General features: G+C 35.9%; 1 protein-coding gene across 5 annotated transcripts in view; it reads left to right on the forward strand.

The window, feature by feature from the left end:
* The window catches only part of LOC137377181 (doublecortin domain-containing protein 1-like), an 822,721-nt gene that overhangs the window by 217,298 nt on the left and 589,041 nt on the right, over window positions 1-16,382 (forward strand). For all 5 annotated transcript variants that reach the window (XM_068046610.1, XM_068046609.1, XM_068046608.1 and 2 more), the window contains one exon: window positions 13,885-14,127. In XM_068046610.1, coding sequence (XP_067902711.1) covers window positions 13,885-14,127 — 243 coding nt within the window. The remainder of the gene's footprint in view (window positions 1-13,884; window positions 14,128-16,382) is intronic.

Consider the following 16,382-nt stretch of genomic DNA (forward strand, 5'->3'; position numbering starts at 1 on the left):
TATATCTTTTACTATCTCACTTAGTTAAATTCCACTATCCTGTTCTTTCTCTATATCTTTTACTATCTCACTTAGTTAAATTCCACTATCCTGTTCTTTCTCTCTATCTTTTACTATCTCACTTAGTTAAATTCCACTATCCTGTTCTCTCTCTATATCTTTTACTATCTCACTTAGTTAAATTCCACTATCCTGTTCTTTCTCTATATCTTTTACTATCTCACTTAGTTAAATTCCACTATCCTGTTCTTTCTCTCTATCTTTTACTATCTCACTTAGTTAAATTCCACTATCCTGTTCTTTCTCTCCATCTTTTACTAAATCACTTAGTTAAATTCCACTATCCTGTTCTTTCTCTATATCTTGTACTGAATCACTTAGTTAAATTCCACTATCCGGTTCTCTCGCTCTTTCTTTTACTATCTCACTTAGTTAAATTCCACTATCCTGTTCTTTGTCTCTATCTTTTACCATCTCACCTAGTTAAATTCCACTATCCTGTTCTCTCTCTATATCTTTTACTATCTCACCGAGTTAAATTCCACTATCCTGTTCTCTCTCTATATCTTTTACTATCTCACTTAGTTAAATTCCACTATCCAGTTCTTTCTCTCTATCTTTTACTATCTCACTTAGTTAAATTCCACTATCCTGTTCTTTCTCTATATCTTTTACTATCTCACTTAGTTAAATTCCACTATCCTGTTCTCTCTCTATATCTTTTACTATCTCACTTAGTTAAATTCCACTATCCTGTTCTTTCTCTCTATCTTTTACTAAATCACTTAGTTAAATTCCACTATCCTGTTCTTTCTCTATATCTTGTACTGAATCACTTAGTTAAATTCCACTATCCGGTTCTCTCGCTCTATCTTTTACTATCTCACTTAGTTAAATTCCACTATCCTGTTCTTTGTCTCTATCTTTTACCATCTCACCTAGTTAAATTCCACTATCCTGTTCTCTCTCTATATCTTTTACTATCTCACCGAGTTAAATTCCACTATCCTGTTCTCTCTCTATATCTTTTACTATCTCACTTAGTTAAATTCCACTATCCAGTTCTTTCTCTCGATCTTTTACGATCTCACCTAGTTAAATTCCACTATCCTGTTCTCTCTCTATATCTTTTACTATCTCACTTAGTTAAATTCCACTATCCAGTTCTTTCTCTCTATCTTTTACTATCTCACTTAGTTAAATTCCACTATCCTGTTCTTTCTCTATATCTTTTACTATCTCACTTAGTTAAATTCCACTATCCTGTTCTCTCTCTATATCTTTTACTATCTCACTTAGTTAAATTCCACTATCCTGTTCTTTCTCTATATCTTTTACTATCTCACTTAGTTAAATTCCACTATCCTGTTCTCTCTCTATATCTTTTACTATCTCACTTAGTTAAATTCCACTATCCTGTTCTTTCTCTATATCTTTTACTATCTCACTTAGTTAAATTCCACTATCCTGTTCTTTCTCTCTATCTTTTACTATCTCACTTAGTTAAATTCCACTATCCTGTTCTCTCTCTATATCTTTTACTATCTCACTTAGTTAAATTCCACTATCCTGTTCTTTCTCTATATCTTTTACTATCTCACTTAGTTAAATTCCACTATCCTGTTCTTTCTCTCTATCTTTTACTATCTCACTTAGTTAAATTCCACTATCCTGTTCTTTCTCTATATCTTGTACTGAATCACTTAGTTAAATTCCACTATCCGGTTCTCTCGCTCTATCTTTTACTATCTCACTTAGTTAAATTCCACTATCCTGTTCTTTGTCTCTATCTTTTACCATCTCACCTAGTTAAATTCCACTATCCTGTTCTCTCTCTATATCTTTTACTATCTCACCGAGTTAAATTCCACTATCCTGTTCTCTCTCTATATCTTTTTCTATCTCACTTAGTCAAATTCCACTATCCTGTTCTCTCTCTATATCTTTTACTATCTCACTTAGTCAAATTCCACTATCCTGTTCTCTCGCTCTATCTTTTACTATCTCACTTAGTTAAATTCCACTATCCTGTTCTTTCTCTATATCTTTTACTAAATCACTTAGTTAAATTCCACTATCCTGTTCTCTCGCTCTATCTTTTACTATCTCACTTAGTTAAATTCCACTATCCTGTTCTTTCTCTCGATCTTTTACTATCTCACCTAGTTAAATTCCACTATCCTGTTCTCTCTCTATATCTTTTACTATCTCACTTAGTTAAATTCCACTATCCTGTTCTTTATATCTTTTACTATCTCACTTAGTTAAATTCCACTATCCTGTTCTTTCTCTACATCTTTTACGATCTCACTTAGTTAAATTCCACTATCCTATTCTCTCGCTCTATCTTTTACTATCTCACTTAGTTAAATTCCACGATCCTGTTCTTTCTCTCTATCTTTTACTAAATCACTTAGTTAAATTCCACTATCCTGTTCTTTCTCTATATCTTTTACTGTATCACTTAGTTAAATTCCACTATCCTATTCTCTCGCTCTATCTTTTACTATCTCACTTAGTTAAATTCCACTATCCTGTTCTTTCTCTCTATCTTTTACTATCTCACTTAGTTAAATTCCACTATCCTGTTCTCTCGCTCTATCTTTTTCTATCTCACCTAGTTAATTTCCACTAACCTGTTCTCTCTCTATATCTTTTACTATCTCACTTAGTTAAATTCCTCTATCCTGTTCTTTCTCTATATCTTTTACTAAATCACTTAGTTAAATTTGACTATCCTGTTCTCTCTCTATATCTTTTACTATCTCACTTAGTTAAATTCCACTATCCTGTTCTTTCTCTATATCTTTTACTAAATCACTTAGTTAAATTCGACTATCCTGTTCTCTCTCTATATCTTTTACTATCTCACTTAGTTAAATTCCACCATCCTGTTCTTTCTCTGTCTTTTACTATCCCACCTAGTTAAATTCCACTATCCTGTTCTCTCTCTATATCTTTTACTATCTCACTTAATTAAATTCCACCATCCTGTTCTTTCTCTATATCTTTTACTATCCACCTAGTTAAATTCCACTATCCTGTTCTCTCACTATATCTTTTACTATCTCACCGAGTTAAATTCCACTATCCTGTTCTCTCTCTATATCTTTTACCATCTCACTTAGTTAAATTCCACTATCCTGTTCTTTCTCTATATCTTTTACTAAATCACTTAGTTAAATTCCACTATCCTGTTCTCTCGCTCCATCTTTTACTATCTCACTTAATTAAATTCCACTATCCTGTTCTTTCTCTCTATCCTTTACCATCTCACCTCGTTAAATTCCATTATCCTGTTCTCTCTCTATATCTTTTACTATCTCACTTAGTTAAATTCCACTGACCTGTTCTTTCTCTATATCTTTTACTAAATCACCTAGTTAAATTCCACTATCCTGTTCTCTCTCTATATCTTTTACTATCTCACTTAGTTAAATTCCACTATCCTGTTCTCTCGCTCTATCTTTTACTATCTCACTTAGTTAAATTCCACTATCCTGTTCTTTCTCTCGATCTTTTACGATCTCACCTAGTTAAATTCCACTATCCTGTTCTCTCTCTATATCTTTTACTATCTCACTTAGTTAAATTCCACTATCCAGTTCTTTCTCTCTATCTTTTACTATCTCACTTAGTTAAATTCCACTATCCTGTTCTTTCTCTATATCTTTTACTATCTCACTTAGTTAAATTCCACTATCCTGTTCTCTCTCTATATCTTTTACTATCTCACTTAGTTAAATTCCACTATCCTGTTCTTTCTCTATATCTTTTACTATCTCACTTAGTTAAATTCCACTATCCTGTTCTTTCTCTCTATCTTTTACTATCTCACTTAGTTAAATTCCACTATCCTGTTCTCTCTCTATATCTTTTACTATCTCACTTAGTTAAATTCCACTATCCTGTTCTTTCTCTATATCTTTTACTATCTCACTTAGTTAAATTCCACTATCCTGTTCTTTCTCTCTATCTTTTACTATCTCACTTAGTTAAATTCCACTATCCTGTTCTCTCGCTCTATCTTTTACTATCTCACTTAGTTAAATTCCACTATCCTGTTCTTTCTCTCGATCTTTTACGATCTCACCTAGTTAAATTCCACTATCCTGTTCTCTCTCTATATCTTTTACTATCTCACTTAGTTAAATTCCACTATCCTGTTCTTTCTCTCTATCTTTTACTATCTCACTTAGTTAAATTCCACTATCCTGTTCTTTCTCTATATCTTTTACTATCTCACTTAGTTAAATTCCACTATCCTGTTCTCTCTCTATATCTTTTACTATCTCACTTAGTTAAATTCCACTATCCTGTTCTTTCTCTATATCTTTTACTGAATCACTTAGTTAGATTCCACTATCCGGTTCTCTCGCTCTATCTTTTACTATCTCACTTAGTTAAATTCCACCATCCTGTTCTTTCTCTGTCTTTTACTATCCCACCTAGTTAAATTCCACTATCCTGTTCTCTCTCTATATCTTTTACTATCTCACTTAATTAAATTCCACCATCCTGTTCTTTCTCTATATCTTTTACTATCCACCTAGTTAAATTCCACTATCCTGTTCTCTCACTATATCTTTTACTATCTCACCGAGTTAAATTCCACTATCCTGTTCTCTCTCTATATCTTTTACCATCTCACTTAGTTAAATTCCACTATCCTGTTCTTTCTCTATATCTTTTACTAAATCACTTAGTTAAATTCCACTATCCTGTTCTCTCGCTCCATCTTTTACTATCTCACTTAATTAAATTCCACTATCCTGTTCTTTCTCTCTATCCTTTACCATCTCACCTCGTTAAATTCCATTATCCTGTTCTCTCTCTATATCTTTTACTATCTCACTTAGTTAAATTCCACTGACCTGTTCTTTCTCTATATCTTTTACTAAATCACCTAGTTAAATTCCACTATCCTGTTCTCTCTCTATATCTTTTACTATCTCACTTAGTTAAATTCCACTATCCTGTTCTCTCGCTCTATCTTTTACTATCTCACTTAGTTAAATTCCACTATCCTGTTCTTTCTCTCGATCTTTTACGATCTCACCTAGTTAAATTCCACTATCCTGTTCTCTCTCTATATCTTTTACTATCTCACTTAGTTAAATTCCACTATCCAGTTCTTTCTCTCTATCTTTTACTATCTCACTTAGTTAAATTCCACTATCCTGTTCTTTCTCTATATCTTTTACTATCTCACTTAGTTAAATTCCACTATCCTGTTCTCTCTCTATATCTTTTACTATCTCACTTAGTTAAATTCCACTATCCTGTTCTTTCTCTATATCTTTTACTATCTCACTTAGTTAAATTCCACTATCCTGTTCTTTCTCTCTATCTTTTACTATCTCACTTAGTTAAATTCCACTATCCTGTTCTCTCTCTATATCTTTTACTATCTCACTTAGTTAAATTCCACTATCCTGTTCTTTCTCTATATCTTTTACTATCTCACTTAGTTAAATTCCACTATCCTGTTCTTTCTCTCTATCTTTTACTATCTCACTTAGTTAAATTCCACTATCCTGTTCTTTCTCTCTATCTTTTACTAAATCACTTAGTTAAATTCCACTATCCTGTTCTTTCTCTATATCTTTTACTGAATCACTTAGTTAAATTCCACTATCCGGTTCTCTCGCTCTATCTTTTACTATCTCACTTAGTTAAATTCCACTATCCTGTTCTTTGTCTCTATCTTTTACCATCTCACCTAGTTAAATTCCACTATCCTGTTCTCTCTCTATATCTTTTACTATCTCACCGAGTTAAATTCCACTATCCTGTTCTCTCTCTATATCTTTTTCTATCTCACTTAGTCAAATTCCACTATCCTGTTCTCTCTCTATATCTTTTACTATCTCACTTAGTCAAATTCCACTATCCTGTTCTCTCTCTATATCTTTTACTATCCCACCTAGTTAAATTCCACTATCCTGTTCTCTCTCTATATCTTTTACTATCTCACCGAGTTAAATTCCACTATCCTGTTCTCTCTCTATATCTTTTTCTATCTCACTTAGTCAAATTCCACTATCCTGTTCTCTCTCTATATCTTTTACTATCTCACTTAATTAAATTCCAACATCCTGTTTTTTTCTATATCTTTTACTATCCCACCTAGTTAAATTCCACTATCCTGTTCTCTCTCTATATCTTTTACTATCTCATTGAGTTAAATTCCACTATCCTGTTCTCTCTCTATATCTTTTTCTATCTCACTTAGTTAAATTCCACTATCCTGTTCTTTCTCTATATCTTTTACTATCTCACTTAGTTAAATTCCACTATCCTGTTCTCTCTCTATATCTTTTACTATCTCACCGAGTTAAATTCCACTATCCTGTTCTTTCTCTATATCTTTTTCTATCTCACTTAGTCAAATTCCACTATCCTGTTCTCTCTCTATATCTTTTACTATCTCACTTAGTTAAATTCCACTATCCTGTTCTTTCTCTATATCTTTTACTATCTCACTTAGTTAAATTCCACTATCCTGTTCTCTCTCTATATCTTTTACTATCTCACCGAGTTAAATTCCACTATCCTGTTCTCTCTCTATATCTTTTACCATCTCACTTAGTTAAATTCCACTATCCTGTTCTTTCTCTATATCTTTTACTAAATCACTTAGTTAAATTCCACTATCCTGTTCTCTCGCTCCATCTTTTACTATCTCACTTAATTAAATTCCACTATCCTGTTCTTTCTCTCTATCCTTTACCATCTCACCTCGTTAAATTCCATTATCCTGTTCTCTCTCTATATCTTTTACTATCTCACTTAGTTAAATTCCACTGACCTGTTCTTTCTCTATATCTTTTACTAAATCACCTAGTTAAATTCCACTATCCTGTTCTCACTCTATATCTTTTACTATCTCACTTAGTTAAATTCCACTATCCTGTTCTCTCGCTCTATCTTTTACTATCTCACTTAGTTAAATTCCACTATCCTGTTCTTTCTCTCGATCTTTTACGATCTCACCTAGTTAAATTCCACTATCCTGTTCTCTCTCTATATCTTTTACTATCTCACTTAGTTAAATTCCACTATCCAGTTCTTTCTCTCTATCTTTTACTATCTCACTTAGTTAAATTCCACTATCCTGTTCTTTCTCTATATCTTTTACTATCTCACTTAGTTAAATTCCACTATCCTGTTCTCTCTCTATATCTTTTACTATCTCACTTAGTTAAATTCCACTATCCTGTTCTTTCTCTATATCTTTTACTATCTCACTTAGTTAAATTCCACTATCCTGTTCTTTCTCTCTATCTTTTACTATCTCACTTAGTTAAATTCCACTATCCTGTTCTCTCTCTATATCTTTTACTATCTCACTTAGTTAAATTCCACTATCCTGTTCTTTCTCTATATCTTTTACTATCTCACTTAGTTAAATTCCACTATCCTGTTCTTTCTCTCTATCTTTTACTATCTCACTTAGTTAAATTCCACTATCCTGTTCTTTCTCTCTATCTTTTACTAAATCACTTAGTTAAATTCCACTATCCTGTTCTTTCTCTATATCTTTTACTGAATCACTTAGTTAGATTCCACTATCCGGTTCTCTCGCTCTATCTTTTACTATCTCACTTAGTTAAATTCCACTATCCTGTTCTTTGTCTCTATCTTTTACCATCTCACCTAGTTAAATTCCACTATCCTGTTCTCTCTCTATATCTTTTACTATCTCACCGAGTTAAATTCCACTATCCTGTTCTCTCTCTATATCTTTTTCTATCTCACTTAGTCAAATTCCACTATCCTGTTCTCTCTCTATATCTTTTACTATCTCACTTAGTCAAATTCCACTATCCTGTTCTCTCTCTATATCTTTTACTATCCCACCTAGTTAAATTCCACTATCCTGTTCTCTCTCTATATCTTTTACTATCTCACCGAGTTAAATTCCACTATCCTGTTCTCTCTCTATATCTTTTTCTATCTCACTTAGTCAAATTCCACTATCCTGTTCTTTCTCTATATCTTTTACTATCTCACTTAATTAAATTCCAACATCCTGTTTTTTTCTATATCTTTTACTATCCCACCTAGTTAAATTCCACTATCCTGTTCTCTCTCTATATCTTTTACTATCTCATTGAGTTAAATTCCACTATCCTGTTCTCTCTCTATATCTTTTTCTATCTCACTTAGTTAAATTCCACTATCCTGTTCTTTCTCTATATCTTTTACTATCTCACTTAGTTAAATTCCACTATCCTGTTCTCTCTCTATATCTTTTACTATCTCACCGAGTTAAATTCCACTATCCTGTTCTTTCTCTATATCTTTTTCTATCTCACTTAGTCAAATTCCACTATCCTGTTCTCTCTCTATATCTTTTACTATCTCACTTAGTTAAATTCCACTATCCTGTTCTTTCTCTATATCTTTTACTATCTCACTTAGTTAAATTCCACTATCCTGTTCTCTCGCTCTATCTTTTACTATCTCACTTTGTTAAATTCCACTATCCTGTTCTTTCTCTCTATCTTTTACTATCTCACCTAGTTAAATTCCACTATCCTGTTCTCTCTCTATATCTTTTACTATCTCACTTAGTTAAATTCCACTATCCTGTTCTCTCTCTATATCTTTTACTATCTCACTTAGTTAAATTCCACTATCCTGTTCTTTCTCTATATCTTTTACTATCTCACTTAGTTAAATTCCACGATCCTGTTCTCTCACTCTATCTTTTACTATCTCACCAAGTTACTTCCACTATCCTGTTCTCTCTATATATCTTTTACTAAATCACTTAGTTAAATTCCACTATCCTGTTCTTTCTCTATATCTTTTACTATCTCACTTAGTTAAATTCCACTATCCTGTTCTTTCTCTCTATCTTTTACTATCTCACCTAGTTAAATTCCACTATCCTGTTCTTTCTCTTTATCTTTTACTATCTCACTTAGTTAAATTCCACCATCCTGTTCTTTCTCTATGTCTTTTACTATCCCACCTAGTTAAATTCCACTATCCTGTTCTCTCTCTATATCTTTTACTATCTCACTTAGTTAAATTCCACCATCCTGTTCTTTCTCCATGTCTTTTACTATACCACCTAGTTAAATTCCACTATCCTGTTCTTTCTCTATATCTTTTACTATCTCACTTAGTTAAATTCCACTATCCTGTTCTTTCTCTCTATCTTTTACTATCTCACTTAGTTAAATTCCACTATCCTGTTCTCTCTCTATATCTTTTACTATCTCACTTAGTTAAATTCCACCATCCTGTTCTTTCTCCATGTCTTTTACTATAACACCTAGTTAAATTCCACTATCCTGTTCTCTCTCTATATCTTTTACTATCCCACCTAGTTAAATTCCACTATCCTGTTCTCTCGCTCTATCTTTTCCTATCTCACTTAGTTAAATTCCACTATCCTGTTCTTTCTCTCGATCTTTTACTATCTCACCTAGTTAAATTCCACTATCCTGTTCTCTCTCTATATCTTTTACTATCTCACTTAGTTAAATTCCACTATCCTGTTCTCTCGCTCTATCTTTTACTATCTCACTTAGTTAAATTCACTATCCTGTTCTTTCTCTATATCTTTTACTAAATCACTTTGTTAAATTCCACTATCCTGTTCTCTCGCTCTATCTTTTACTATCTCACTTAGTTAAATTCCACTATCCTGTTCTTTCTCTCGATCTTTTACTATCTCACCTAGTTAAATTCCACTATCCTGTTCTCTCTCTATATCTTTTACTATCTCACTTAGTTAAATTCCACTATCCTGTTCTTTATATCTTTTACTATCTCACTTAGTTAAATTCCACTATCCTGTTCTTTCTCTATATCTTTTACGATCTCACTTAGTTAAATTCCACTATCCTGTTCTCTCGCTCTATCTTTTACTATCTCACTTAGTTAAATTCCACTATCCTGTTCTTTCTCTCTATCTTTTACTATCTCACTTAGTTAAATTCCACTATCCTGTTCTTTCTCTCTATCTTTTACTAAATCACTTAGTTAAATTCCACTATCCTGTTCTCTCGCTGTATCTTTTACTATCTCACTTAGTTAAATTCCACTATCCTGTTCTCTCTCTATATCTTTTACTTTCTCACTTAGTTAAATTCCACTATCCTGTTCTTTCTCTGTCTTTTACTCTCCCACCTCGTTAAATTACACTACCCTGTTCTCTCTCTGTATCTTTTACTATCTCACCAAGTTACTTCCACTATCCTGTTCTCTCTTTTTATCTTTTACTAAATCACTTAGTTAAATTCCACTATCCTGTTCTTTCTCTATATCTTTTACTATCTCACTTAGTTAAATTCCACTATCCTGTTCTTTCTCTCTATCTTTTACTATCTCACCTAGTTAAATTCCACTATCCTGTTCTTTCTCTCTATCTTTTACTATCTCACTTAGTTAAATTCCACTATCCTGTTCTTTCTCTCTATCTTTTACTATCTCACTTAGTTAAATTCCACTATCCTGTTCTTTCTCTATATCTTTTACTATCTCACTTAGTTAAATTCCACTATCCTGTTCTCTCTATATATCTTTTACTAAATCACTTAGTTAAATTCCACTATCCTGTTCTCTCGCTCTATCTTTTACTATCTCACTTAGTTAAATTCCACTATCTTGTTCTGTCCCCATCCTCTTCAATATTCCTCTTTTTTCAAGCAATGATCTAATTGTGTCCTCAGTACCTTGCTCTACGGCAGCGAGGCCTGGCCAACGTATGCCAGCCAAGAGCGACGTCTCAATTCATTCCATCTTCGCTGCCTTCGGAGAATACTTGGCATCAGGTGGCAGGACTATATCTCCAACACAGAAGTCCTTGAAGCGGCCAACACCCCCAGCTTATACACACTACTGAGTCAGCGGCGCTTGAGATGGCTTGGCCATGTGAGCCGCATGGAAGATGGCAGGATCCCCAAAGACACATTGTCCAGCGAGCTCGCCACTGGTATCAGACCCACCGGCCGTCCATGTCTCTGCTATAAAGACGTCTGCAAACGCGACATGAAATCGTGTGACATTGATCACAAGTCGTGGGAGTCAGTTGCCAGCATTCGCCAGAGCTGGCGGGCAGCCATAAAGACAGGGCTAAATTGTGGCGAGTCGAAGAGACTTAGTAGTTGGCAGGAAAAAAGACAGAGGCGCAAGGGGAGAGCCAACTGTGCAACAGCCCCGACAAACAAATTTCTCTGCAGCACCTGTGGAAGAGCCTGTCACTCCAGAATTGGCCTTTATAGCCACTCCAGGCGCTGCTTCACAAACCACTGACCACCTCCAGGCGCGTATCCATTGTCTCTCGAGATAAGGAGGCCCAAAAGAAAAGAAAAAAGATCTAATTGCGTTTTAAATTAATTTACAGACTCTGCTTGAGTAACACTTTGTGACAGAGAATTCCATATTTTAACCACCCTATGTGTAGTAAATTTTTTTCTAATTTCCTTGTTGACAACTTTATGACCATCTTAAATATGTGACCTCTCATTACAATCTCACCAACAAATATGTACAATCTGTCATTATTTACCCTCTTATAACCCTTTATAAACATGAAGTCCTTTATCAGATCACCTCTTAATCTTCACTAATAATAATTCTAGGCTTATATCCAGTCGATAGACATGAAAAGTATCTTTCAGATCATACTGAAGTCCAGAATGAAGTTTTCTAAACTAATAGTTATTTTCTAGATTTCTTTCACCACTCCAATTCCTTGTCATTTTCTGCAAAGAAGGATATTCTGATGTTTTCACACATATGGAGCAGAGTGAGTCAGCAGACAGTGTTTCTTCCTGTCCTGGAAAGGAATGACCCCTCATATTTAATTGGAAGAAGACTTTGAGATCAGTTTTCAAAAGACTGTTTATGACTTTTGTTTTTGTCAAATATTCAACAAAGATTTCTATTAACTACAAACTGTAATCAATTTGTGCTGTTTGTGCCTCAGTTCAGGACAGCAGCATTATTTCAGGGACTGTTTTAATTCCATTAGCATTGCAGCATGAATTAAATGTTCATATTTATCTTTGTTTTTGACAATTATTTATGCCAAGGGAAGGTAGCACTGGGAAATGGAAGACTTTTATCATTTTAGACACCAAAGTTTAATATCCAACACTTTCAGATCAGTTATGGTACAGCCAACTGCTAAGACCCCTCAACTCTGGCCGAAAAATATGTTTTAGCCATAGTCCCAATGGAGCAAGCCCCTAAAATTGTGATTGTGTGACTTTTTCCAGTTTTATTTTTTTTCTCCACAAAACAGTCTTCATGAGAAAGAGATTACCAGTTTTCTGTTGTGGTACCATAAAAAATAGGTTGAGTACGAGATAGAGAATGCAAGAATTCATTTCAAATAAAGAATTCACATTTACCTGCTATCTGTCACGTCTTCAGGATGTTCCAAAGTGCTTCAAAGTCAATGGATGAATTTTGAAGAGCTGTCATTTGATTTGGCGCAATTACCGTAATTATTAAAGCATGGATTCCGCTGGACTGAGCTGTGTCTACTCGCTATAGAAACGAACACTATAATAATAGATAGGTTTGATGAGATCCAAGGATTTGTTATTTTTTCTGATGACAGTCCTGAAACATTAACTCTGTTTCTCTCTCCACAGATGCTGCCAGACCTGCTGAGTATTTCCGGCACTTTTTGTTTTGTTTCAGATTTCCAGCATCTGCAGTATTTTGCTTTTATTTGTTATTTTTTGCATTATTTTCAAATTAGAGAAATGGTGGCCGGACCTTTACACCACCCCAACGAGACGGATGGTGGTGGGGCGGCGTAAAATGGAGCGGGAGGCTCCGGGAGGCCTTCCCTATCCGCTCCCGTCTCCGCCCCACTTTAGGTAGGGTGGGGGGGGGGGGGGGGGCAAAAACGGGCCGCCTGCCCCAAGCCAATCAGGGCCCTTAAGTTGCCATAAGGGCCTTCGCCCGCATCCACGCGGATTTTACCCATGGCAAGCGGGCATCCTGGAGCCAGGAAAGTCCGCCCAATAAAAGCTGGCGGCCTCTCAGTGCCCCAGGCATGGGCCTTGACAATTGGGCACAGGGTGCCCGATTGAGCGCCGTCCCCACTTCCCCAACTACCCCCAGGAACCCTTGCCCCCACACGACCACCCTTACCTCGCTGGGGCCCTACTGATTACCCCCAGTGAGGCAACCCAAACCTACCTGGACGCCTGGCTCCATATCCTCCGCTGGGCTGCAGTCCCAACAGTGGCCACCACTCCCGGCAGCGCTGCTGGGACTAAGAGCTGCCAGCCCGCTGATTGGCCGGCAGCTCAATGAGGTGGGACTTCCTCCCTCAAGCGGGTGGAAGTCCTGCCTTGGAACAATTAAAGCCTGGGGACCCATAAAATGTGGGACGGATCCCCAGGCTGGACGGAAGCGGGTTCGGCACCGACTTTTATGTTGGTGGCTAGCTCCCGTCTGGCCAACGTAAAATCCAGCCCCGGTGTATGTTGAAATTGGACAATTCTTGATTTGTTGCTTTAAAATATTCCACTGAACAAGTTCTATCAGCTTTGAAACAATAAATACATCACAAAGTCTGGAACATTACTTTGTGTTTTTTTTTAATAAACACAGCCTAACTCAGTGACCTCGTGTCCACAGTTGGAAGCTGTGTTCGGAAAAGATACAGTTCAGAGAATCAGTGATACAATTTTGTAGCCCTGTCTCCAACCTGCACTCCTTTCAAGCATATCTTCCACTCTGGGGATCGTGGAATGAACCTCATGGATATTAGAACGTCCACAACCATTAAACAGATGTTTCATTGAATCTAGCTAAATAAAGTAAAAATCTGAATTTTCTATTTAATTTGTAATTATGGAACCTGGAGTTAAAAGCTTTATTGTCTCTCTTTGTATTTAGAAAGGGCAAATCACCATATAAAATGAGAATCCGCATTCGTACACAAAGAGCAAAACCGGTTTTGCGGTCTCCAGTTGGATCTCTTACTTGTTCACAGTCCAGAAGATCAAGATTCCAAAATTCAATCGAAAGCTGTGGTGTGGTTTCAGATTGCGAGAGCAGCATTTCAATTCGTAAAAAGAAATGCGGCCTTCGGTTTCCAAGGATCAAAAGATGTCTGAGTGCTCCCCCTGGATCAGTCAGGTAATTTTTTTTTTATCCATTCCTGGGAGGTGGCCCTTACAGCCTGCAGCATAACCTGCAGGAATGCCTCGGAGAACTGGCTGCAGCCTTCCCATCTTGAGCCTCCATCTGTATGCTTGCTCTATCTTTATTCACAGTTCTGCAACGGAGACATTGTGACTCTTGCTGGGGTCCCTTGAAGTAGAGAGTCTCCAACTGTCAGGATTGGTCAGGAAACCCAGAAGTGGGATGCTAATGCCGTAGCTGAGTTAAATAGCCATGGCAAAGCCGATTCCATGAACTTGCAGGTTCCCGTCCCCACCCCACCCCCACCCTCCACCACCCGGCTGCGAGTGGGTCCAGAAGGTCTGCCCATTCTATTTCAGGGGTCTCTCATGGTCTTGCTCATGGGCAATCTGGAGTTTAGAGTGCAGTTGCTCCATTTAGCTGATGTGATGGAGTTCTTTTTAACTTCTCCTGTCTCTTTAAGACCAATGGTCATATATTTTCTGTGGGAATAGGCAAATTCAAGAATTGTGGATGCTTGTAAATTTCAGTAGAAAAACTCAAAAGGAATTGACTGGTTTATTTTCACTTTTTTAAAGATTGTTTTGTGACTGAAGTCATTACCTCTTTGATTCTTTTCTACCTTTCTTACCCTAGATTTTTTGGCTTCTCACTGGCAGAGGAAGTTGGGAGTCACTTTATATGCATTTGTTCATATTACATTATAAATTCTAGGGCCTCATTTATGATGGAAACTGCCCGTGCAAAATTGCCACACTATAATTACACTCTTCCACCAGTGGTGACGTTTCAGTGCCTCAGTTGAGTATCACCCAACTCCTCAGCCTATATCAACTATAATGCTTCATGCAATTCTACTTCTGTGCTCTCCAAATTGTCCTAAGTTTTGCTATTAAAATCATAAATAATCAAAATAAATTAGATAAAAGTATTAACAGATTGCATCACTTTAAAATGAAGACTGAATTATTTCAGTGAATTCTGGTTCCAAAATCCACTGCCCCCCCGAACCCTGCTTTACATGAAGTGTACATGATCTCAATTTTGCAATGATGATAGCAAATCAGCAGCCTGTTTTACATCTCTCCTGATATTTATTTATGTCGATTGAAGTATCATGAGAGGTTGACTCCTATGTACAAATCTAGAGCACATTTCCTATCAGAAGTCATACTCATACTTCTATCCTGTCTGTTACACTTGAAGGGTCACACTTAAATTTTTATTTCACGCACCCAAAAGATAGAAAGAAACAAAGATAATGATTTGACACCAGAGCTAGAATACCTGTAATCTCTAAATGACCTTACAGATCACATTTAAAAACACAGAAAAAGGTCAGCGTTGTTACCTGCAGTATGAAATGCTGTAAAGCTTTGACTTCATCCACTGAGGCTTTATGAAAATTAGACTTTTGAGGCCATCAAGGGATGAAAGTTTCAGATTAGCAGCAGAATAATACATTATATATTACTTTCTATAACTTGGACCTTATAAAACAACATAAGAACTGATTTACCATGGAAATCTGCTAGTATCTTTGAAAAATGCTGGCTGTTGAAATTGGTCTACGCCAGCAGTGTGATATGGGTTTATACTGAATCGGCAGCCGATTTTTCACTAAGCCCAATTTTCTTTCCACTGAAGTTCAGATAACGATGGTTCAAACTCTTTTCGGAGTCTTGTTTCCTAATCTCGCTTTCACTTTTACTTGGTTTGAAATTTTAAAAAATTGTCAGTATTTTTCAAAATAAATGTATATAATAGGCTGCCCGTTCACTCTGAGCGTGTTCTGCATTGCTGTCATAAACCAGTTTGACCCCCACTCTGACTAACTTCTGCAGACATCATATTCCAAGTAGCTTTTGCTACAGATGCAAAATGATCTTACAGTTCCAGGTCCTCCTGAGGTGCAACCTGAAACAGAGAATCGCATTCCAATCAGCTTCCCTGATAAAACAATAATTTTACTGATTATCCTGTGTTATTCAATCATTATTAGACTTTTGTTCTTAGTAGCTGCAACATCACGCAAAATAAAGCACTGTGCGTAAACACTCCTGTCATTTCTCGTCATTAGCAATGCCATGGGAGATCTGCTAGTATATATAAAAAGGTCTTCCATTTAGCATTGCAGACTCATACCCAAGACATCACTCTTTGCGATAGATACAAAACTAACTTTTATGCCAGTCAATGAGTTGGAGTCTATACAAACAGTAATGATAACTGCTTTTGCATTGACCTCA

The sequence above is a fragment of the Heterodontus francisci genome, chromosome 14 (genome assembly GCF_036365525.1).
Source record: "Heterodontus francisci isolate sHetFra1 chromosome 14, sHetFra1.hap1, whole genome shotgun sequence".
In the NCBI taxonomy this organism is placed as follows: domain Eukaryota; kingdom Metazoa; phylum Chordata; class Chondrichthyes; order Heterodontiformes; family Heterodontidae; genus Heterodontus; species Heterodontus francisci.